The 19958-nt window shown below is 45.0% G+C and overlaps 1 protein-coding gene across 3 annotated transcripts in view; it reads left to right on the top strand.

Annotated features, from left to right (window-relative positions):
• The window catches only part of PAMR1 (peptidase domain containing associated with muscle regeneration 1), a 68595-nt gene that overhangs the window by 24219 nt on the left and 24418 nt on the right, over positions 1-19958 (top strand). For all 3 annotated transcript variants that reach the window (XM_073350663.1, XM_073350664.1, XM_073350662.1), the window contains exons 5-6: positions 5047-5264; positions 10329-10436. In XM_073350663.1, coding sequence (XP_073206764.1) covers positions 5047-5264; positions 10329-10436 — 326 coding nt within the window. The remainder of the gene's footprint in view (positions 1-5046; positions 5265-10328; positions 10437-19958) is intronic.

Raw genomic sequence — 19958 nt, 5'->3', positions numbered from 1 at the left:
GAATGATATTGCTTTACATTTATGTATGAGGCGCTTTCATTCCTAAGGATGCCAAAGTGCTTCACAAACGGCGGGCTTGACCCTGCTTTCAGTCACATCAGTGGGGGCAGGATTGGGTCCTATGTTTTACAGCATCAGTGAAATGCAGCTATCTCTGGGGTGAGAGGATGGCAGCCAACTGGCACAGATCAGCAATGCACAAGAAAAAAAGGAGAAGAATATTAGGAAAAACCTCTACACTTGCCAATAGTGCAACGGGATCTTTAATTGCCAGGCTGAGTAGACAGGGTATTTATTTTTAAGGTGTCATCCACAAGAGCACTGTAGAACCCTGCTAGGAATTACACCTGCAGCTGTAGGCCACTCTGTCCCCTCCCTTTCCAGGGGGAAGAGTGATGGTTCTGTGCCTGGGAATTTGTGTTACCACTCCAGCACTGTGAAATTGTTATCACTACTGCTGCCACAGGGCGCAAGGTATCTGACTTGAATGGAAACATGGTGTTACCCTTGTGAGAGCTTCCTTCTAGCTGATTTGATCATCCTTCCATTGTGGCCATTCCCCACACAGTTCAGCAAATTCAGTACTAACCCTCTACCTCCCTTGACACAGGGTCCTACTGTTAGGGTGAATGTGTCCAGAAGCAGCGTCTGATGAGGGAGCTCCCAGTGTTGGGTTTAGGAGACTCAGGAGTTTAAACTCCACCAAATCCTTCCATGCTGGCCCTGCTGCCTATGCCTGGTTCTTTAGGCTTACTCCACTTCCACATAAACAAGCAGATTCCCTCTGCCACTCTTACTCTCAGCTCCCAACGGTAATTGTTAGCAAACGGTTTGCCAAGTCAGCATGATTCCTGACAATAGCATTCCATGCTTCCTGGTCTCTACATAGCCCCAACAAACCCTGCGTGATTGCCACAGAGCAATGCTAGGGATCCCATCTGTGTGAAGCAGAAAGAAAACAAGTCACCCCTAGTCACCAGCAGAAGCCAGCCAGCCAGGTCCGGTTTCTGTTCCTTTCTTCAGGGCTCTTTTTATTATCTTCCCAAACAAAGCAAGAAAAGTATACCAAAAAAACCAAACCAAACACAAAACCCCCAAAACACCACACTGATAACAGTCTGGTTAGAAGTTTGGACGGGGATCTACCAGCTAGTCCTATTTAGCAGCAAATATCCTTCCCCTGCATTGCTAAGTTCTCCTTTATATTTCAGCTGAGAGTGTGGGCTAGTCAGGAGTGCTGATCAGCTGTTTCCCAGCACCTGTCTGTGGGGCTGCTTCTCTGGCCTAGGGTCAGCTGCTCCCTCTCTCTCTTCTCTTCTCCCCCCAGCCAGGGCTTTCAAAGGGCAGACTGCCCTGTTGCAGAGGCTTTTATAAACTCTCTTTATCTCACAGAACTGAAAATAAATCATCTCCTGACTTAAGATGTGCTATGCTGTTCTAGGGGATTTGGCTGACCAGACGTGCTTTGATAAATGGTGCCCAGGTTGCTGTCGTAGTTTGTGTGTGCATTTTCTAGCCTCATTTTTCTTTAATTTGTGATTGATCATGCTCCCTCAGCCCATGTCACATCAGGGGATGAGATCAGTTATGAGCTGCCAAAACCTTAACAATGGGTTCCCTCCTCATCCCATGAGGGCGTTGTTGCCCACCCCCGCCCCCACGGGACTTCTACCCCATCCAACCCCCCCTGCGTTCCTTGATTCCCCCCCCCAGCCCCATCCACCCCCCTTCCCTGTCCCCAGACTGCCCCCAGAACCGGGCAGAAGGGGCTCATGGGCCACCGTAGTGGGTGCCCACCCCACCCCTAAGAGCCAGAGGCACCTGCCGGGGGGGTGAGGTGGGGAGTCCTGGAGGTGCTTACCTGGGGCAGCTCCAAGGAAGCATCTGGCAGGTCCCTCTGGCTCCTAGGGGAAGGAGAGCATAGCTGGGGGGGAGCAGAGGGAGCGGCTGCTCCCCCACTGATCATATCAAAAGTGGCGCCTTAGGCACCGACTCCCTGTGGGGCTGGAGCACCCATGGGGAAAATTTGGTGGGTGCAGAGCACCCACTAGCAGCTCCCTGCCCCAGCTCACCTCACTTCTGCTCTGCTCCTCCTCCTCCCCTGAATGCACCACCCCGCTCTGTTTCTCCGCCCCCCCGGCTTCCCGTGAATCAGCTGTTTGGTGGGAAGCCGGGGAGGGCTGAGAAGCAGGCGGCGGCCTCCCGCTCAGGCCGAGGGTGGCGGAGGTGAGCTGGGGCGGGGAACGGTTCCCTGGCGTGCCCCCCTTCCCCCGGGTTACCTGCTGCGGCGCAGTCAGCCCTCCTCGCGCCCCCCCACCCCAGCTCACCTCCACCTCCCTGGGCCTGAGCAGGAAGCTATGACCGGCTTCTCAGCCTGCCTCAGCTTCCCGCGCGAACAGCTGATTTGCAGGAAGCCTGGGGTGGGGGGCAGAGAAGCAGAGTGGGGCGGCGCGTTCAGGGGAGGAGGTGGAGGTGAGTTGGGGCTGGGGCTGGGGCTGGGCCGGGGGTGGAGCAGGGCAAATTTTCCCCTTGGGTGCTCCAGGGCTGCAGCACCCATGGAGTCTGTGCCTAAGGCGCTACTTTTGGCCGGTTAAACTTAGAAGCCCTTTTAGAACCGGTTGTCCCTCGTGGAACAACTGGTTCTAAAAGGGCTTCTAAATTTAACAACTGGTTCTAGCGAACTGGTGGGAACCAGCTCCAGCTCACCACTGGATGAGATAAAGCACTCTAGGAAACGCACAACTCACAATCATTTTCTTTAATGCTGTGACAGAGCTGTATCTTGGAATTGTTCTTTTCCTTTGGCAAGAAGCTTTCCTTGCAGAGGTGTATTCTCAATGCACTCACTAATATCACCTCATAACAGTACTTTATGCTCCTTTTTGGTCTGAGGATCTCCAAGCATTTCATTAACGTTATGGAATTTGGTGTTATAATATCCAGGGCAGTTAGGAAAATAGCCACAATTTTACAGGTGAGAAAATTGACGTTAAATCACTTGCCCATAACTGTGCTTCAGCCAACAACAGACTCCAAGATTTCAAAAGTGTTCATTTGACTCCACTGGGAGCAGAGTTAGGACAATGTTGAGGACTTCTGAAAATCCTGTGCCAGGTCTCTCAGCTCCCATCCCTGCGCCTTAGCCATGAGGCCTTGTGCATTTCCTAGCTACTTCACTCCTACACTCAAACAATGCAGATCAGAAGCCAGTAATCCTTCCCATACCACTAGCTTGTTCATATTTTTTGTCAGCAAGGATTTTTTTTGAAGTGGACCAACTACTGAGACCATTGTGCACGATTTATCTGTCACTTTGTGGCTCCAATGCAGAACTTTGCCTAAGACTCCTTGATATTAATTACTCTACTGCATTTTCAGTAACATGGTTTCTACAGACCTAGGTTCTCTCTACATATATGAAATACTAAACAAGTAGGTATTGAGCCCAGATCTACCCTTGGTTAGAGGTGTCTCCCAGAAATGGGTCTTAGGACCCTGATCCTGCCAACACTTATGCATATGCTTAACTTTATAAGCACATGAGTAGTATAGTAGTGCCAATGGGAAACTGATGCAAGTGAAGTTAAGAATGTGTGTCAGGATTTGTAGGTAGGGGCCCTAAACTCTATCCTGTTTTCACCTGGCTTCAGACGTGTGACAAGCATGAACAGGTTAATTTGTATGAAATTATTGCTTCTGTAAGAGCAATCCTGGGGGTTGATCAGCCAAAGAGAGCTTGTTTCGATGATGTCATGCTGGTAACTTGATATCTCATGGGTAGGTAATAGGATGTCAGACAAAACTGGAATTTGGACTCACCAACTTGCTCATGAAGTTTAAGTGAAACTGACGTGACTTAATCTCTGATGTGTATTGAAAGCAGATGCCATTTTTTTCTAATCCACCTTCCAACAGACCCTTACAAAAACTCTGGGCCATATCTTCCTCTGGTGTAACTTGGTACAGCTCCATTCAACTGCTCATTCAATGGAGCTATGCAGATTTACACCAGCTGAGGTTCAGCTGTTACTCCAAACACAAAAATAAGTACTGAACGAAGACACGTGAGCGTGTATTAATGTTAGTCTGATGGGAGGGGATAGACGAACATCAGCCATTTCACATCACATGGGATTCCTTACGCTCTGAAGGCACTGAGTCCCCAGAAGAGGACAGTCAGGGGAAATCAACTGTAGGAGCATGCTGAACAACCAAACTGGTTGTGCGTTTTCCCCTTCTCTTCAGTTAGAAAATGTTAGATTGCCAGACAATTCAGCCTACCTTTGAAGAGGAAACATGATAGACTCAGTCTGATCCATTATATCCCTTAAATAAACACGGTCTACAGAGTTGAGAGTTTTCAGGAAGACTGGGAAGATTAAAAGTTACATTTTTAAAATATTCTGCTGAGTGGTTAGTGGTGTGGTGCTCTCTCAGGCACAGAGCTTTGAATCCTTAGAGCACAGCACCCTGGGTAAATGCTTATTCTTCAAAGGCTCTTTTTTATTAGCTCTCTTTGTCTGGTTTTCATTCATATTCAGTTTGAATATTTTGGCTCTGTGCTTTGCTAGCAGCAGCATGTTATACTGTTCACTAATGACAGCCTTGCTGCATGGCTGATGCGAGAGGATAGATAGCGTTTACTGTAAAAGCCTCCGGATATTGCGTTATCTCCCTCTCCCGTATGCGTTAACCCCTGTCCCTTCTCCCTTACACAAATGGTGTAAGTACTGGCTATTGACAATTAGTTCCTGTTTTGTCTTCTGATCTGAAATAAAGTGCGGTTTCTTTTTGTTCCCAGTCTGTCTCTTTCTGTCTTATTTATAAGGGACCTATCATCATAGTTTCTAAATGCAGAACGCAACCACTTAAGTAGCACTAATAAAGTCCAAAATGGAATTTAGCTATCTGCCCTTCCAGTGTATCCAGCTGTTATCCTCTCCTTTAGATGGATTCTGTAGGGGGGCAGTAGACTCTGAACTGAATTAGAAACACAGTCCAGCCAGGTGAGAGTAGTAGTCTGATTTTGATGTCCTTCTGCCTCAGGTTTGCCATGCTGAGCCTGGAGTTTGACTACATGTGCCAGTATGATTATGTGGAGATCCGGGATGGGGACAATATAGATAGCAGGATAATTAAGCGTTTCTGTGGCAATGACAGGCCGCCTCCAATCCGAAGCACGGGGACCTCACTCCATGTTCTCTTCCAGTCCGACGGATCCAAGAACTTTGATGGGTTTCATGCTATTTTTGAAGAAATTACAGGTAAAGGAATAAAAAAAAGCACACTGCATTTTATTCTTATTAATTCAGTCTCACTAATTTTTCTCGCTGTTCTGCTTCATTAAAAACTTTCATGCTGTGTTGCCAACAGCAGTTTATACAGGTAGGTACAGTGAAGGTACAAAGTCACCATACGGCTTGCTAAAATGAAGCTCTTTTAAAGTAGACCCCAGCCCCATTATTTGTGCAAAGACTTAACTGATTGCAACAGTTTAGGGCTGAAGTTTCATAGGTTTGCAATGTTTCTTTTTGCACCAAAGAACTGGGAATGAGTGATGAAATGGAATTTTTGTGCACAGTTCCTTGCAGTCAGATAGTTGTTTGAAGTAGTATGTGGAAGCAGAGTAAGCAGTTTAAAATGGTAGAAACCTGTTACATTTCTGCTGTATTACCCATGTGAAAATGCTCTAATTATTTCTGCTGCTTCACATTTCAGATCAGTAGGGCTTTTTAAAAAAATTGTTTATATAGGGCAGATACAGAAGGCTCTTCCCATATAAAAAGCACACAAAAACATTTTCAATTTCTCCTTCAGTGAATAATATGATGTGCTAAATGTTTGTAGTGAAAGAAGTTGGGTTCCAAAATTCCAATCTATTTATTAAACGTATTAGGCTTGAGTCTGATCTCATTTACACAGGGGTAACACCTTCCCCTCTGCGTTACTCCCTGCCCCTTCTGCCTGCCTGCAAAGGAACACTGGGAATGCTGGTAGCTCCTGTTTTGCCTTCTGATCTGAAGTGGGCTACATGTCTTGTGCCTTCTTTGTAAGTGGCAAGTCTATAAAACCTGTCCATAGAGTTCTTAGCAGAGGAGGCTGACCAGTGTGTGCTGGTTTGCCATAGGAAAATCCTACAGGATCTATAACAGCTAACATTAGGATTTCCCAATCCCTCCCTGAAGTAAGACATACGAGACCCCGGACACACATCAATGTCCCAGATTTAATGGGGTCACATGAGCCGTCAATCTAGTTCAAGAAGTTCAGTTAGTTCATGTAATCTTTGCAGCTAAACCACACCTGAGCGCCAAACCTATTGGGGTTCAGCCGTTACTAATAACTAAGGGTGCAGCTAACAATCTGAAACGTGCATACACGCAGTAGCTAATCTGCTGCCCCATTTCTGCATTTACTGAACCCACTTGTCTACTTGCTGTTCCCTGTAATACAATCACAATCACAGCAGGAACAGTTGGACAATGAGAGCTAGCACTGTGCTAATGAAAGGGCTGATGGAAAACAAAAGTTGCCTCCATCCAAAGAAACCTGGTGTGGGGGATGTTGCATAAGACTGCCTACACTCCTAGGCCTAACGTTTTTGCTATGGAGTAGGATGAATTGATTCCGTTTTCTCTACTCAGCATGCACCTCTTAGTGTGCTAGCACTGGTCTGCACTTTATTTCCACCCCATTTTTAATAGTATTTATTTGAGACTGGGTGGCTGCAAGCATGGTAATCCATGCAGCGCATGAGGCAAAGGGGTGAGAATTTGTCGGGAGGCCTCATTGTGCACCTTATTAGGAATCTGTCCTGGCCTGATGAGTAGCTGAATTGAAAAGCTTTTGAAGCTCTCACTGTGTCTCTTTATGTGAAGTGTTAACCCAGCCAGCAACTCTGTTCATGGGGAAGAATACAATGTATGTGGCCGGGGGTGGAGGGAAGCTGAGGGACTGAAAGCTCTGGCAGCATACAGCAAGCTTCAGCATTCAGTCTTCTGAAACCCTTCTCAATGCAAAGCCTCAGGGAGTAGCTGACATCCATGTAATAGGCTGAACAGGGCTCACTAGGTCAATCACCTGCCTGATTGTTGAGAACAGGATCAGGTAAACACACTCCAAGACTGAGCAATGGCCCAAAGGGATGCTATGGTATTCGTTGCAGCTTAGCACTGGAAGGAAGAAGATAGGAAAAGTGGCTCATGCAGTGAGAGCAGAGTTTTTTCATTTACACATGTCCACCCTTGTGGGGCACTTTGAAATGGGAGTCACCTTTGTTCTGAGGACCCTATGTGGGATAGATTTTGCAGAAGTTGGCTCAATGACACAATGACACTGATCAAACATGGGGAAGTATCGAGACCAAATGGTTAGAAGAATTTAGGTAAATGCAAAATAATCTGCAAAAGGTATGTCCCTAGAGGAAAGACCAGTGGACAGCTAGTTAATAAAAGCAGCAGCTTAATCCGCTGAACGGCCTGTACTGGAACCACCCGAGTGCAGCAACAGACACTGTGTCAAGGATAAAGGGTAATCCAATCTTTGGTGACAGTGGCCAGAAATGACTAAGCTACCTCAGACGTGAAAGACGGGGGAAGAGAAGAAGATTGAAATAAAGTGAGCAGGATAATTCCCCTTGCTCCTGTGTGTGGTTGTCCTTCTTTAATAATCCCCTTGTGGAAGGTGAGGGGATTCCCATCTGATTTGCTGGCAACAATTACTCATGAAACATTATTAATGTCAATACAAAATCCCATAGGTAGGGAGAGGTGCTAACTTCTCTTTATATTTATAATAGAGGCAAGCTGGGTGGGCTTGGTAGAATGTGTGTCCATGGAAATAGAAAGGTTCTGGGAATATTCTAGTTATGTGAGTTGGATGGATATGTTCTGTTGAAACAAAATGTAGCTGGAAAGCGGAAGACTCCCCCCACCCCCTCCCCCCAAAACCAACTATTGTGAAAAAATGTTTTCCAACTCTCTCTCTTAACTAGTTATAGATACTTCTATGATACCCATCACATTGGGAAGTTGGGCCAAATCCTAGTCCACCAGAGGAAAAACTCCCCAAAAGTGCAAAAATTGTGAGCAAAAATTGAATGTCTAAGTCACTGTGTGGCTGTTCTGGTGCATTCTGTGGTTTAGGTTTTTAAAGGGCATAGTGTACTACGACAGATTAGAAATAATGCTGGGTCTCGCTTAATGAGAATCACGACAGTCACCAGTAGCCAGTGGAGTCAGTGGATACTGACCCCTGTCACGGGACATGGGGAGGAAGCTTTTGTAACCTGGTTCCATGTTATATGACCAAAGCCAGGCAATAAAGATTCATTTTTATCAGCTCTTCTGTGTGTCACACCTATCATAATAACCAGCACCCATCCTCATTCATTTGACACAACTGGCTCCACAGAATAAACTGGCAGACAAATAGTGGCTTGTGCTATCAAGACAGAAGCGATAAATAAACATACCATTGTTTCGACTGCATTGACTTCAACTGACAGGAAGATATGGCCTGTTGGTTGCAAAATATCAGTGCTTCCCTGGCTCTTCAGCCTCTTCTTGCTCTCTTTTTTTAAATGTCATTTTAGAACAGCAGGAAACAACAAAATGATCATTTGTAAAAGCTTTTCAGGAATTTGTTCTCCTCCTCAGTCACCCTTTGAATAACCCCCCCATCCTCATATCCAAGCCTTTAAGGAGATTGTGCAAGGTTTCAGCAGTGGCTTTCACTGCCCAACCTAAATACGAATAGCTTTACGTCTCCACATGAAATCTGTGTCAGAAATCTGGTTTTGACGTTATGAGTGGAGTTCCGTTTCTCTTTCACCAGCTGGGTCAAAGAGACTTGAAAAGCCTGTTTCAATAAAAATTTTTGCAAAAGAATTAGCTGATTTGTCGTGTGCCATTCTGGGTTTCATCAAAGAGAGAGTTTGAATATTTTAGTGCCACCTCTGAAACTGATCGTCCTAGCTGAGATTGTGGTCTAAGGGGGCAGCTAGAGCACTACCGACCCTGCTTTGCTCCATCAGTGTTGTTTAGTGGTGGAGTTCATTCCTCCCTTATGTTAAAGTGTAATCGGTGTATTGTTGATAGACAACTGTGATCTATAAGTGAATTAGAATTTACTCTTTTTATACTTTTGTAGCAATGATGGACTAGAAGTTCAACAAATAAAGTTATGAAGAACCTTTAGAAAGTCCTCTAAAAGTGGCAAGAGCATTTTTATGGAAAATTGGGGTGAACTCTTCAATTTGGATCCAGATATAAACTTTACAGCTCTGGCGTACCTTGTTATGATGGATCTGAACCAGAACATCAGATCCAGAACTTCGCAGACTTTGGAGATGTTCCTATTTGAATCTGGATCTAAATTTTATGATTTGATCACTAGTTTCTACCTGGTAAGATCTGAGTTCAGGTTGATTTTTTTCTGAAATGGTTGAGAACCTCACTACCGCTTGAAGTGTAGCTGGTGTTACATCCCATTAAGAGCTAGTGATTTTCCTCTGCTATAATAGAGGAAATACAGAACCCTGAGGGCCTAAATCCAGATCTCTGCAGATAAGTGGAGGAGGAACTGACTTTATGCAGTTTGTTTTAAAATGTATTTATTTGTAGTTTTAAGGGTACATTTTTAAAAAGGGAGAGCAGGCATGGTGCCCAAAAGTGTGTGTAGCACAGTGGCTTTTGCCCATGTTAGTAAGCCTGGTGCATGTGCAAATAATTAGCTATGCACGTAGATACCCATTTATGCTTAAAATATCTGATCTATTTGTACCACTTCTCTAATTGCAGCTGGGTAGTTGTGCCAAGAGGCATCCCAACCTACTGATTCCCAACCTGCTTCCTTTGCCAGTTCAAGGTCATCATAATCCTGATTTAAAAGATCATCATAGGGGTCAAGAGGACACAGGAACATCAATCATTGCATTTGCATCCATGACCCAAGAAGATAGCTATGTTCCTTTAGGGAAATACTGATCACAAAGCCCAGAATGAAGTATGTAAAAGATAGAAATAATGTGACCCCTCAGGTGAACCCACTGTAACTCGAAAGAAGTGATAGAAAGATGGGGGCCATAATGGAAGAAAAAGGAAAAACAACCACCAGTAAAAAGTTGCACATCCCGAGATCTTCCTTCTAGCAAGGAAGGAAGAAGATTGGAGGGCTCCTTGAATCCATTGAGTACTTGACCCTACATATCTAATTAACCTGGGAGGCCTTTAGAAACTACTGTGATGAGTTCTATAGAAAACAGTAGCTAGCTGGTTAGATAAAAACCTTATGAAAGACTGTGAATATTCTTGCCTCTTCTTTTGCAGCTTGTTCTTCATCTCCATGTTATCATGATGGAACATGTATTCTTGATAAAGTTGGTGCCTACAGATGTGCTTGTCTGGCAGGCTATACTGGGAATCACTGTGAAAGCGGTGAGTACAGGCATTGTGTTTGCATGTGATCAAATGCTGCCATGAACTCAGCCAATTGGTAACTGTTTATATATTTTTTATGTGTATGTTGATTATAGTAATGGAGGATGTAATGAGCTCCCCAGAGCTCCGTTAAAGGCATAGCACCTGCTTTCTATTAGGATTGCCATTGAAGACTGCAAGGGTTTTATGTTCATCATAAAGAGAGTATATGGAAAGTATTTTGTGTTGGAAAAAACAGTACACAGGAAGACTTATAAAGGAGCATGCTTACTATGAGAGATGTGTAACCAAGCAGCCATTTTGAATCTTCCGGGCAGGGTTCCTCTCGTCTACCACCACCTATTTCAGTAGTGCCCCAGGTTTGATGCTATTGCTTTAACAAATGGCAACCTTTTGGGCAGAGATATTCTGCCTGCCCTTAAGGCAACAATAATGTCGAACAATAGCAGTCATCACTGACACAAGCATTAGGTTCAGGGCAGATCAAACAAATGGTAGTTTCTAATCCAGTACAGGTGGATGGTCCCAGTTCTAGCTCTTTATTCATATGGGGGAGCTTTTGTTTCTACCATACCAAGCACGTGGTAAAATAACTGGATTCAGGTGAGATCAAGTCAAATATCCATTTTTGCTGTTTTTATCCTTGATGCCTGAGTAAATTATTCTGCCTAATGAAGAATTTAAGGCTGAGGAGGAATAAGAACTGTGCAATGTATACTAAGATAATGGCTGTGTCAACTGCATCAGCAATATCTCAAGTCATTGGGCCAGGTGGAATTCCAGGTATTTGATTCATGATTGAAATGTGGGGGTATCTGGCTTATGATTGAAACAGCTTACAATGGTAGTGCTTTGAATGAAAGCCCACTATGCCGTGTTTGCCCATCAAGATTTTCATTTTATGTCTGTGTAAGCCATTATAAACCCGTCCTTACATGATTTCACATCTTTGCTCATGATGTAGATTTCATAAAATTCCTCAGGGCCAAGTTCATCCCCTGGTATAGCAACTTGAGTGGAGTTGCATCACTGCAATGGCATTAGCCCCTTATGTCCCTGGCTGTAAGTGGAGGTGAAGTACAGTAAGATTTTTACAGTTCCATAACTATTTCATTCATATGACTAGCTTCATCTCATCAAACACCAGAGTCAGAGGCAAGAAAGTGAAACTGACTAAACATAAACGTGTAAGTGGGGGAATAGTCCCACGCTTGTGGGGAAACTTTCCTGGCTTCTGCACTACCCCAGTGAAGTAGGCTAGCGAAAGGATCTGAGTTCTCGCTCCTACTTCCTTTACCCTCCCTGCCCTTGAGGACTCCCCTTCCACTCTTCTGTCTGGCACAGTCCTCCTAACCCCAACAAGGCTGGGCCCAGGATTCCTGGGGGGCACGACCCCTAACCCTGCTGTGGTCACCTAGGACAGGGGCTAGGGTGTCCCCACTCCAGGGTACTCTCTCTGCACTGGGCAATTCTCTGACCCACTGACCATTACATACAAGTTAAAGCAAATGCAAGTTATTTAATCAACAATTAATTTTAAAAAGAATAAGGAAAAATAGGAAAGGTTAAAGGAAACACATCACCCCGCTCTGTGGCAGGGAACATCACAAACAGTTTCTCTGGAATTCAGGGCAGTTCACAGTCTGTTCCTTGTAAGTCCCAGGCCTTCTTCTCAGGCCCTGGCTGTGCTGTAGGAATGCTGTGGGTTGGACACTTGCTCTGGTGGTGGCCATAAGCTCTCAGGCTCTAAGTGGTAGGACCCTTCTTCTCAGTATTGCCCCCGCCCTGTCACGGTTATGATCGAAGCCTGGCCTGCAGAGCCCCTTGGCTGAGGCATCTCCCTGTGCTGGGTCTGCTGCCCAGCGTCTCCCTCGGTCTCCCCAGCTGCTCACCGCACCCAGCTCCAGCTCCAGCCCCAGCTGCACCACTCTGTCTCTGCATGGCTGTTACTGCTGCTGCTCTGCCTCCAGCTCCCTGGGCTGCTTCTTTGGCCCCTCTGGCTCTGGTTGCTGCAGCTCTGCTCCCAGGACAGGTCTGCTCTGCAGGCTGCTCCTGTGACTCTGCTCCCAGCACTGACCTGCTTCCTGGGCTGTTTTTCTGGCCCCTCTGGCTCTGGTTGCTGCAGCTCTCCTCCCAGGGCAAGTCTGCTCTCTCTGGGCTGTGCCTCTAGCTTTGGGGCTGCAGCTCTGCTCCCAGGACAGGGTCTACTCTCTCTGGGCTGCTATTCTGGTCCCTCTGGATGTGGCACAGCTCTGCTCCCCAGCTCAGCTTGGGCCCCTGCTATCTCCTTAGCTTGGCTCCACTCTGTCTGACCCAGGCAATTCCAGCTCACATGGAGGACAGGACCTCCCTGGTCTCCTGACTCCCTGATTAGCCTACCCGCCCTGTCATTCAGGCTGATCTGGAGCATTGGCCTCTCCCCATTGTTCCTGGGGACTGTCAGTCTCAGGGTCCTGATTTCCCATAGACCCTTCCCCTTTTAGTACTGGGACCTAGCCAACCAAAACACCCCCATTGACTGTTAGTAAGGGGGCAATAGTCCCCCTACACATGGTATAAACTTGTCTAGTTCCACAGGGCAATCCACAGAGCAAACAGAATAAATGGTGAAAAACAGAGATTCAAACATCTATTTTGGTTTTAGCAGTCCAAGTGATGCTTAGTAATAGAGTTCAGGGAAGAAGTAATTTAAAATACTTTTATAAAATGATTTTTATCTTGAAATTAATCCTTTAATTTAATTCACGAAGGAACAGTGTCATTTGATGAAATACTGGGGATTTTATGATGTCTTATGCAGCATGTGGTCCTTTTGCTTCTGTGGAGGAACATTTTTACAGCACACATCTCACACCCTTTCTGTCATATACAGAAGGCTTGATATTTTTTCCCATGCATGAATTCCAAACATCTGAATGGGAAAGCATCATGACAAAGTCTCTGTTCAAACTGGCTTCTGAGGAACATTTTTAAAGATCTTTCCTTTACAGTTGCCAAAATGTATCCTGAACATTTGCCAAGAAAGTACACGGGGGAAAAAGCAGAAAATCAAGTTTGATTATATTTTTCAGAGCAAAGGGACAAACTGGAAAAATATCCATGGCAGTAATACTTTAAAAATAGGAGTCAAGTAGTTTCCTAACAGAGTTGTAGTTCCAAGAATTATATGGAGGCCGAATCATGCAAAGTAGCTTTTCACCAACCAGATCTTGCAGATATGGAGCTGAGGGGAAGTGTGGGCCAGTTTTAGTTCTACATAGGATATTTAAAGTGAAGTCACCTTTGCAGCATTGAATAAGCAGTTCTGGAAACCTTGGGTCTGAGTCCCCTTCCAGTTCTACTGGAGTGAATGGTCAGTAATCCCACTGAAGTCAATGGATTTACCTTGGTGTAAAATGGGTGTGTGTGTGGGGGGAGATTAGTGCCTTTGAATATTAAATTGATATAACAAAATTTGCAACAGAAGGCAGCTAGAGCACTGAAAAGATTTTAATGGGGAACAGTCAGAGAAACTAGACCTGCATTCTCTCAAGGAATAGAGATGGAGGGAGCATCTCAGTGAGGCACAGCAAAAGCCATTTAAATGGGAGTGAGACACTCAGCAGAAGTTAGAATTGGAAAAGGTGTATGGTACTGGGTCATCTAGACTCTCGCCATGCCAATGCAGAATTATTCCCTGTCAAGTCTAGTTTTAAATGCACTAATCTATAGGATCGTTCCAGACAATAAGGAGAGCTGCTTGAATGGGACAAACTTCACTGCACCATTTTTTCCCTCTAAGCTAAATTCTGTCACCGTGATGGAATGGCCACTGTGTTCAAGCTGCTTCACTGGGACAATATTCAGCCTAATTATTCTGTCACTTACAATTTGAGATATTAATAAAGTGATTAAAGGCCACAGCTCATGCTCTCTTCTATCTCATACAGTGGCAGCCAGGAAATTGTCTTATCATTTACAATTAGAGGTGTTAATATGGTGGTTTAAAGTCTTCAGCCGAGGGAACTGAATTGAGGACACATGTTAAAACATCTGGTAATGATTCAGTCAAGCAGGTTTAAATGGACAAGGTGGGTGAGGTATTATCTTTTATTGGACCAGCTTCTGTTAGTGAGAGAGATCAGCTTTCGAGCTGACACAGAGCTCTGCTTCAGTTCTATCGAGTATCCTGGAACCAACATGACTACAATAACAGTGCATACAAAATGCATGAGACAACCACTAATTGAGACAACTCTGATGATCCTATTAAATGGTATCTATCACATGACCTTAAATAACAAAATGCCAATCAGCGGAGGAGTTTGAGTGAGGGCTTCATTACTTTCCCCCCATAAATACAATAAACACCACTCCCAAACATTTAAGAACATGTTATGATAATCAAGTAAATAGAGAAACCTAACATTACATTAACAATACTTTTTGTCTCATTCTGTTTTCACACTGAGTTTATTGCGACTCCACTGACCTCAACAGAGTTAGCTGTGATTTACACTGGTATAGGTGAGATCAGAATCAAGCTTTGTGTGTGTGTGTGTGTCTCTCTCAGTAATCATGTGGTCATAGACATTAGAGACAGCAAAGATCTGATAATCTTGTTCATTTCTCTTGTCAATGCTGCGTTGTTCCCTGCCATAGCCAGAGACAGAACAGTAATAAATCCTTAAGAGATATAAATTGGAGCAATGGTAATAAACTGGGTAGAGATCTGATCCTGTTGCTTCATGAACAGAACTGCCACTCAGGCTCATCATGTTGTTGATGTTTTACAAAATGCTGGCTTGTTCTGCAATTGCAAAAAAAATTGGTGGAGTCTTTTCTAACATCACAAAGTTGAGTTTGTCCTCTGAGGACAAACTGTAGAAAGATGGCAGCGCTACTTGAGAGCAACGAGTGAGGTGCTCCCTCCCCCACTCCTTCCATCCCGGGACTGAGAGTTCTGACTCAGTAGCCCTCCCAGGGCCTGCTGGCCCGACAAGCAAGGGACTTTGTCCTCTTTCTTCTCTGAAATTTCCTGTTACCTTTGTTTAAAACAAAACCAAACAAACTTGAGTTCTTGAGCAAATGCAGGGATCTGAGACTGAATGGGGAATTCATTGCTCAGATCCGATTTCCATTTTTCTTCTGTTTCTCAGTCCTGTTTGCCAGGAGCAAGAGATTTGTTTTACATCCCAATGAAGGGCACAGCCAACAGACTCAGCTGTAGCACGCTGTTCCCTCACTACAGCCTCTGGTACTACCAGAGCTGTCCTTAGCAGTTTTCCTGTGAAAAATTGACCCCCATCCACTGTAATCATACAAATTAATACACACAGGACTGGCTTGAGAATTTGGAGAGGGTCCGTAAAGAAAATCATTGTGATTCCCTCATACTTAACTGACTTGTGTATAAAAAGGGGAGTAAATTTTGTCCTTCCTACCCCAGCCTCCTGCTGTCGGTGAAGTGGAGCCCAGCTGTCTGTGCTAGGTTTTGTGCGGAGGTTATACGAGTCGGCATTTAATCCTGTGGTTCAAGGGACAAATCTCCAGATAAGGCTAGGATTGAGGGCTTTTTACTGATAGAATATAGGTGTCCACATTTGCAAACTGGACTCCTTATGTGATCAACGCAAATCATCGTTGCAACTCAGTACCTCCAAAGGGAGCCACAGCTGTTTTCTCAATTAGCAGGTGCATTATCCTACTGTATGCGCATCATAAGGCCAAGTACATGCCTCATGGTTGTACTTTGGTAGTTCAATGGTAATAAAATGCCTCTGATTCGTGGGAAGCCACTCTAAACCCTGAGGCTCAGCTCTGTGACAGCCAAGGGCAGCACGCAGCAGTGCCACGCTCTTCAGTCACAATTACCTCCCTGCTCCCCGCACCCATTTCTCCAAGTAGGAAATAATTTACTGCAGCTTTTTAATGTGGGTCCAGCTTGCTTCTTCCCTTGAATCAGCTGAACATCGCTCATCGGTGCACTGGGGAGGTGAAACCAAGACTCCACCCTTTGCCCATCCTCTGTCCTTGCTCACCTGTTTTGGGACTCACAAGAATACAAGCCCTGCTCCCTCCCACACAGATAGACTTGGAGGTGTAATAAAGTGAGTGCTAATGGGCTTGTCTTCATTGCAGAGTTAACTTGAGTCCCATCCACACACAAAAACACTTCACTTGAATGTGACCATGCTTTTAAATAGTTTGGCTGGCCTGTCTGGAGGTATAGGCTAAAACTTGAATTAGCACAACTCACGTGCTTTTCATATGCCCTCTCTGTATGTGGACACAGATACAGGACCGACTTTCCGTTGTGTCGGTGGGTGCTCTATCCCTGGCTGTGCCTCAGGTCCCATTCCACCCCTTCTCTCAAGGCTACACCCCCGCCCCACCCCATATCTTCCCACTCCCGCTCCACCCCACCTTGCCTCTTCATGCCCCCTTCTGCCCCCTCCCCTAAGCACGCCGCATCCTTGCTCCTCCCCCCACAGCCTCCTGCACGCCATGAAAGTGCAGGGGGAAGCACGGGGAGGGGAAAGCGCTTATTGGTGGGGCCTGCTGGCAGGCAGGAGGCACTGGGGGGAGGGAGAGGTGCTGATAGGGGGACTGCCGGTGGGTGCTCAGCACCCACCATTTTTTCCTGGTGCGTGCTCCAGCCCCGGAGCACCCACGGAGTCGGCACCTATGGCCGCAGGCTAGGTCCACGGGAGTGCCAGTAGTCCTCCAGTTCCTTCCTATGTGTCAAGAAAGGACAGACAAGTTTGCCCACAGTTCACAGAGGGGGGGAAACAATTCATAGAGCATCTTAGTTTACTGCATCACAAGAACCATGGGATGTGCTCCAAAAAATCTTAGTGCCACACACAAGTGAATGCAGGGACAGTGTGGACACAGCGGCTCAAGTGTTATTGCACACTGTGGGGTCTCCCCCATGAGCTAGGCTAACTTGAGAAGGGTAACTCAACTTGGGTTATTTACTTTTAATTGTAGTGAAGACCTATCCAATGTGACTACACAAGCAGGACTTACTGCTCTATACGTCTCTTCATAGCTACTTAGGAACGGGTCTCAATGCAATTCTATGGTAATACCATAGATCTTAGTGATATGGCTACTATTTTTCAACATTTTGGGAGAAGGCCAGTTATGATGGAATAAGGCCCCTCTCCATCATCTTTCTCTTGATCCTATTGTACTTATCAAAACTCTTATTAGTTTTTATGCCCCTTGCCAGGTATAACTCATTTTGTGTGCCTTAACTTTTCTGATTTCGTCCCCCCATGCTTGTATATCTACCATAAAGGACACTGTTTACTTCACTATGCTACTGTTGAGGAGATAGATATGTTTAAGAGGTTGCTTAGAGTTTCAGAGTTGCTTAGACTGCAGAAAACATGCACTTGGAATTACTATCATGGATACCCTGTTTTCCTTGATAGTAATGGATGTAAGGAGAGAAATTTGGTTTTGGGATTGGAGAAACAGCATGGTACAGGTTTCAGAGTAACAGCCGTTTTAGTCTGTATTCGCAAAAAGAAAAGGAGTACTTGTGGCACCTTAGAAACTAACCAATTTATTTGAGCATAAGCTTTCGTGAGCTACATCCGATGAAGTGAGCTGTAACTCACGCAAGCTTATGCTCAAATAAATTGGTTAGCATGGTACAGAGGACAGAATTACAGTATGAGTCCCAGATCTGCCACTGACTCACTGTGTGGCCTGGGACAAGTCATGCAATAGTTTTTCCATCTGTGAGAAGAAGTTGATAACCGTTGGCTGCCTGGTGGCAGTGTTGGGAGGAGTCATCAGTGTATATGCTTGCAGTGCTTTGAAATGATAATGGGCTAAGTATTGTTACTGGGAAACAGGTGATGTTTTGAGCAAGCCTGAAGGAAGCTGCACCATTTTTTAATTTCAGAGTGATAGCCATTTTAGTCTGTATCAGCAAAAACAACGAGGAGTCCTTGTGGCTCCTTAGAGACTAACTAATTTATTTGGGTTTAAGCTTTTGTGGGCTAGAACGCACTTCATCAGATGCATGCAGTGGAAAATACAGGAGCAGGTATAAATACATGAAAATATGTGAATTGCCTTACCAAGTAACCTCACACTTGATAAGACAATTCACATCTTTTCATGTACTTATACCTGCTTCTGTATTTTTCACTCCATGCATCTGATGAAGTGCGTTCTAGCCCACGAAAGCTTATGCCCCAATAAATTTGTTAGTCTCTAAGGTGCCACAAGGACTCCTCGTCATTTTTTAATTGTTTCTCCTGGTCCTGTCACAGATTGTTTTTCAGTTCCCATTTGACACCCAGTTTTGCTCTCAGCGGGATTAGACAACATGGAGGTAAAAATGCCTGAGCCCCATCTATAGCGTAGACTCTAGCACTGCTACCACTGGGGACGATTAGAGCTCTCAGTTCTCCTAGTTTTCGCTTCATTGGGAAAAGGTGTATTTTTAAACTGATTTTAAGGTACCTTGTGGTGAAACAGTAGCGGGAGCTTGGGGTTTACTTCAACCTGCTAACGCATGTTAAAACCACAACTTTCTTTTCTTCACTAGAATTTTACCTTGTGCTAGTTATCATGCGTTCACTAAAGCATACACCTTTGTCCTAGTGAAGACAAGGCCTTTCTGTGAGAGCAGTTAAATCTCTGGCCCAGATTCTGTCCTGCATTTTATAGGAGGCACAGCTCAGGGGGGTGGGTAAAAATAGTTTTCACCAACTTTTCACTTTCTGAAGCCTGGGCTAAAACAGTCCCTGTTATAAAGCTAATTTATGGCAACTTTTCACAGAGGCCTTCAGCCCAGAATAGTTGAACCACAGAACACTCTAGCCACACATACACTCCCATCTCCAACACACCTGGGCCTACTGCTATCATGTCCCTATGCTGGTGGCTGTGAGGAGGTGTCAAGGTTCCCTCCCCACTCTGAACTCTAGGGTACAGATGTGGAGACCTGCATGAAAGACCCCCTAAGCTTATTCTTACCAGCTTAGGTTAAAAATTTCCCCAAGGTACAAACTTTGCCTTGTCCTTGAACAGTATGCTGCCACCACCAAGCGTTTTAAACAAAGAACGGGGAGAGTCCACGTGGAGACGTCTTCCCCCAAAATATCCCCTCCAAGCCCTACACCCCCTTTCCTGGGGAAGGCTTGATAAGAATCCTCACCAATTTATACAGGTGAACACAGACCCAAACCCTTGGATCTTAAGAACAATGAAAAAATCAATCAGGTTCTTAAAAGAAGAATTTTAATTAAAGAAAAGGTAAAAGAATCATCTCTGTAAACTCAGGATGATAAATACCTTACAGGGTAATCAGATTCAAAGCACAGAGAATCCCTCTAGGAAAAACCTTAAGTTACAAAAAGACACAAAACCAGGAATATACATTCCATCCAGCACAGCTTATTTTACCAGCCACTAAACAAAAGGAAATCTAATGCATTTCTAGCTAGATTACTTACTAACTTAACAGAAGTTGTAAGGCTGCATTCCTGATCTGTTCCTGGCAAAAGCAACACA

The sequence above is a fragment of the Lepidochelys kempii genome, chromosome 6 (genome assembly GCF_965140265.1).
Source record: "Lepidochelys kempii isolate rLepKem1 chromosome 6, rLepKem1.hap2, whole genome shotgun sequence".
Classification (NCBI taxonomy): Eukaryota; Metazoa; Chordata; order Testudines; family Cheloniidae; genus Lepidochelys; species Lepidochelys kempii.
Note: the sequence above shows the minus strand (reverse complement) of the source record. Positions and strands in the feature narration are given on the sequence as shown.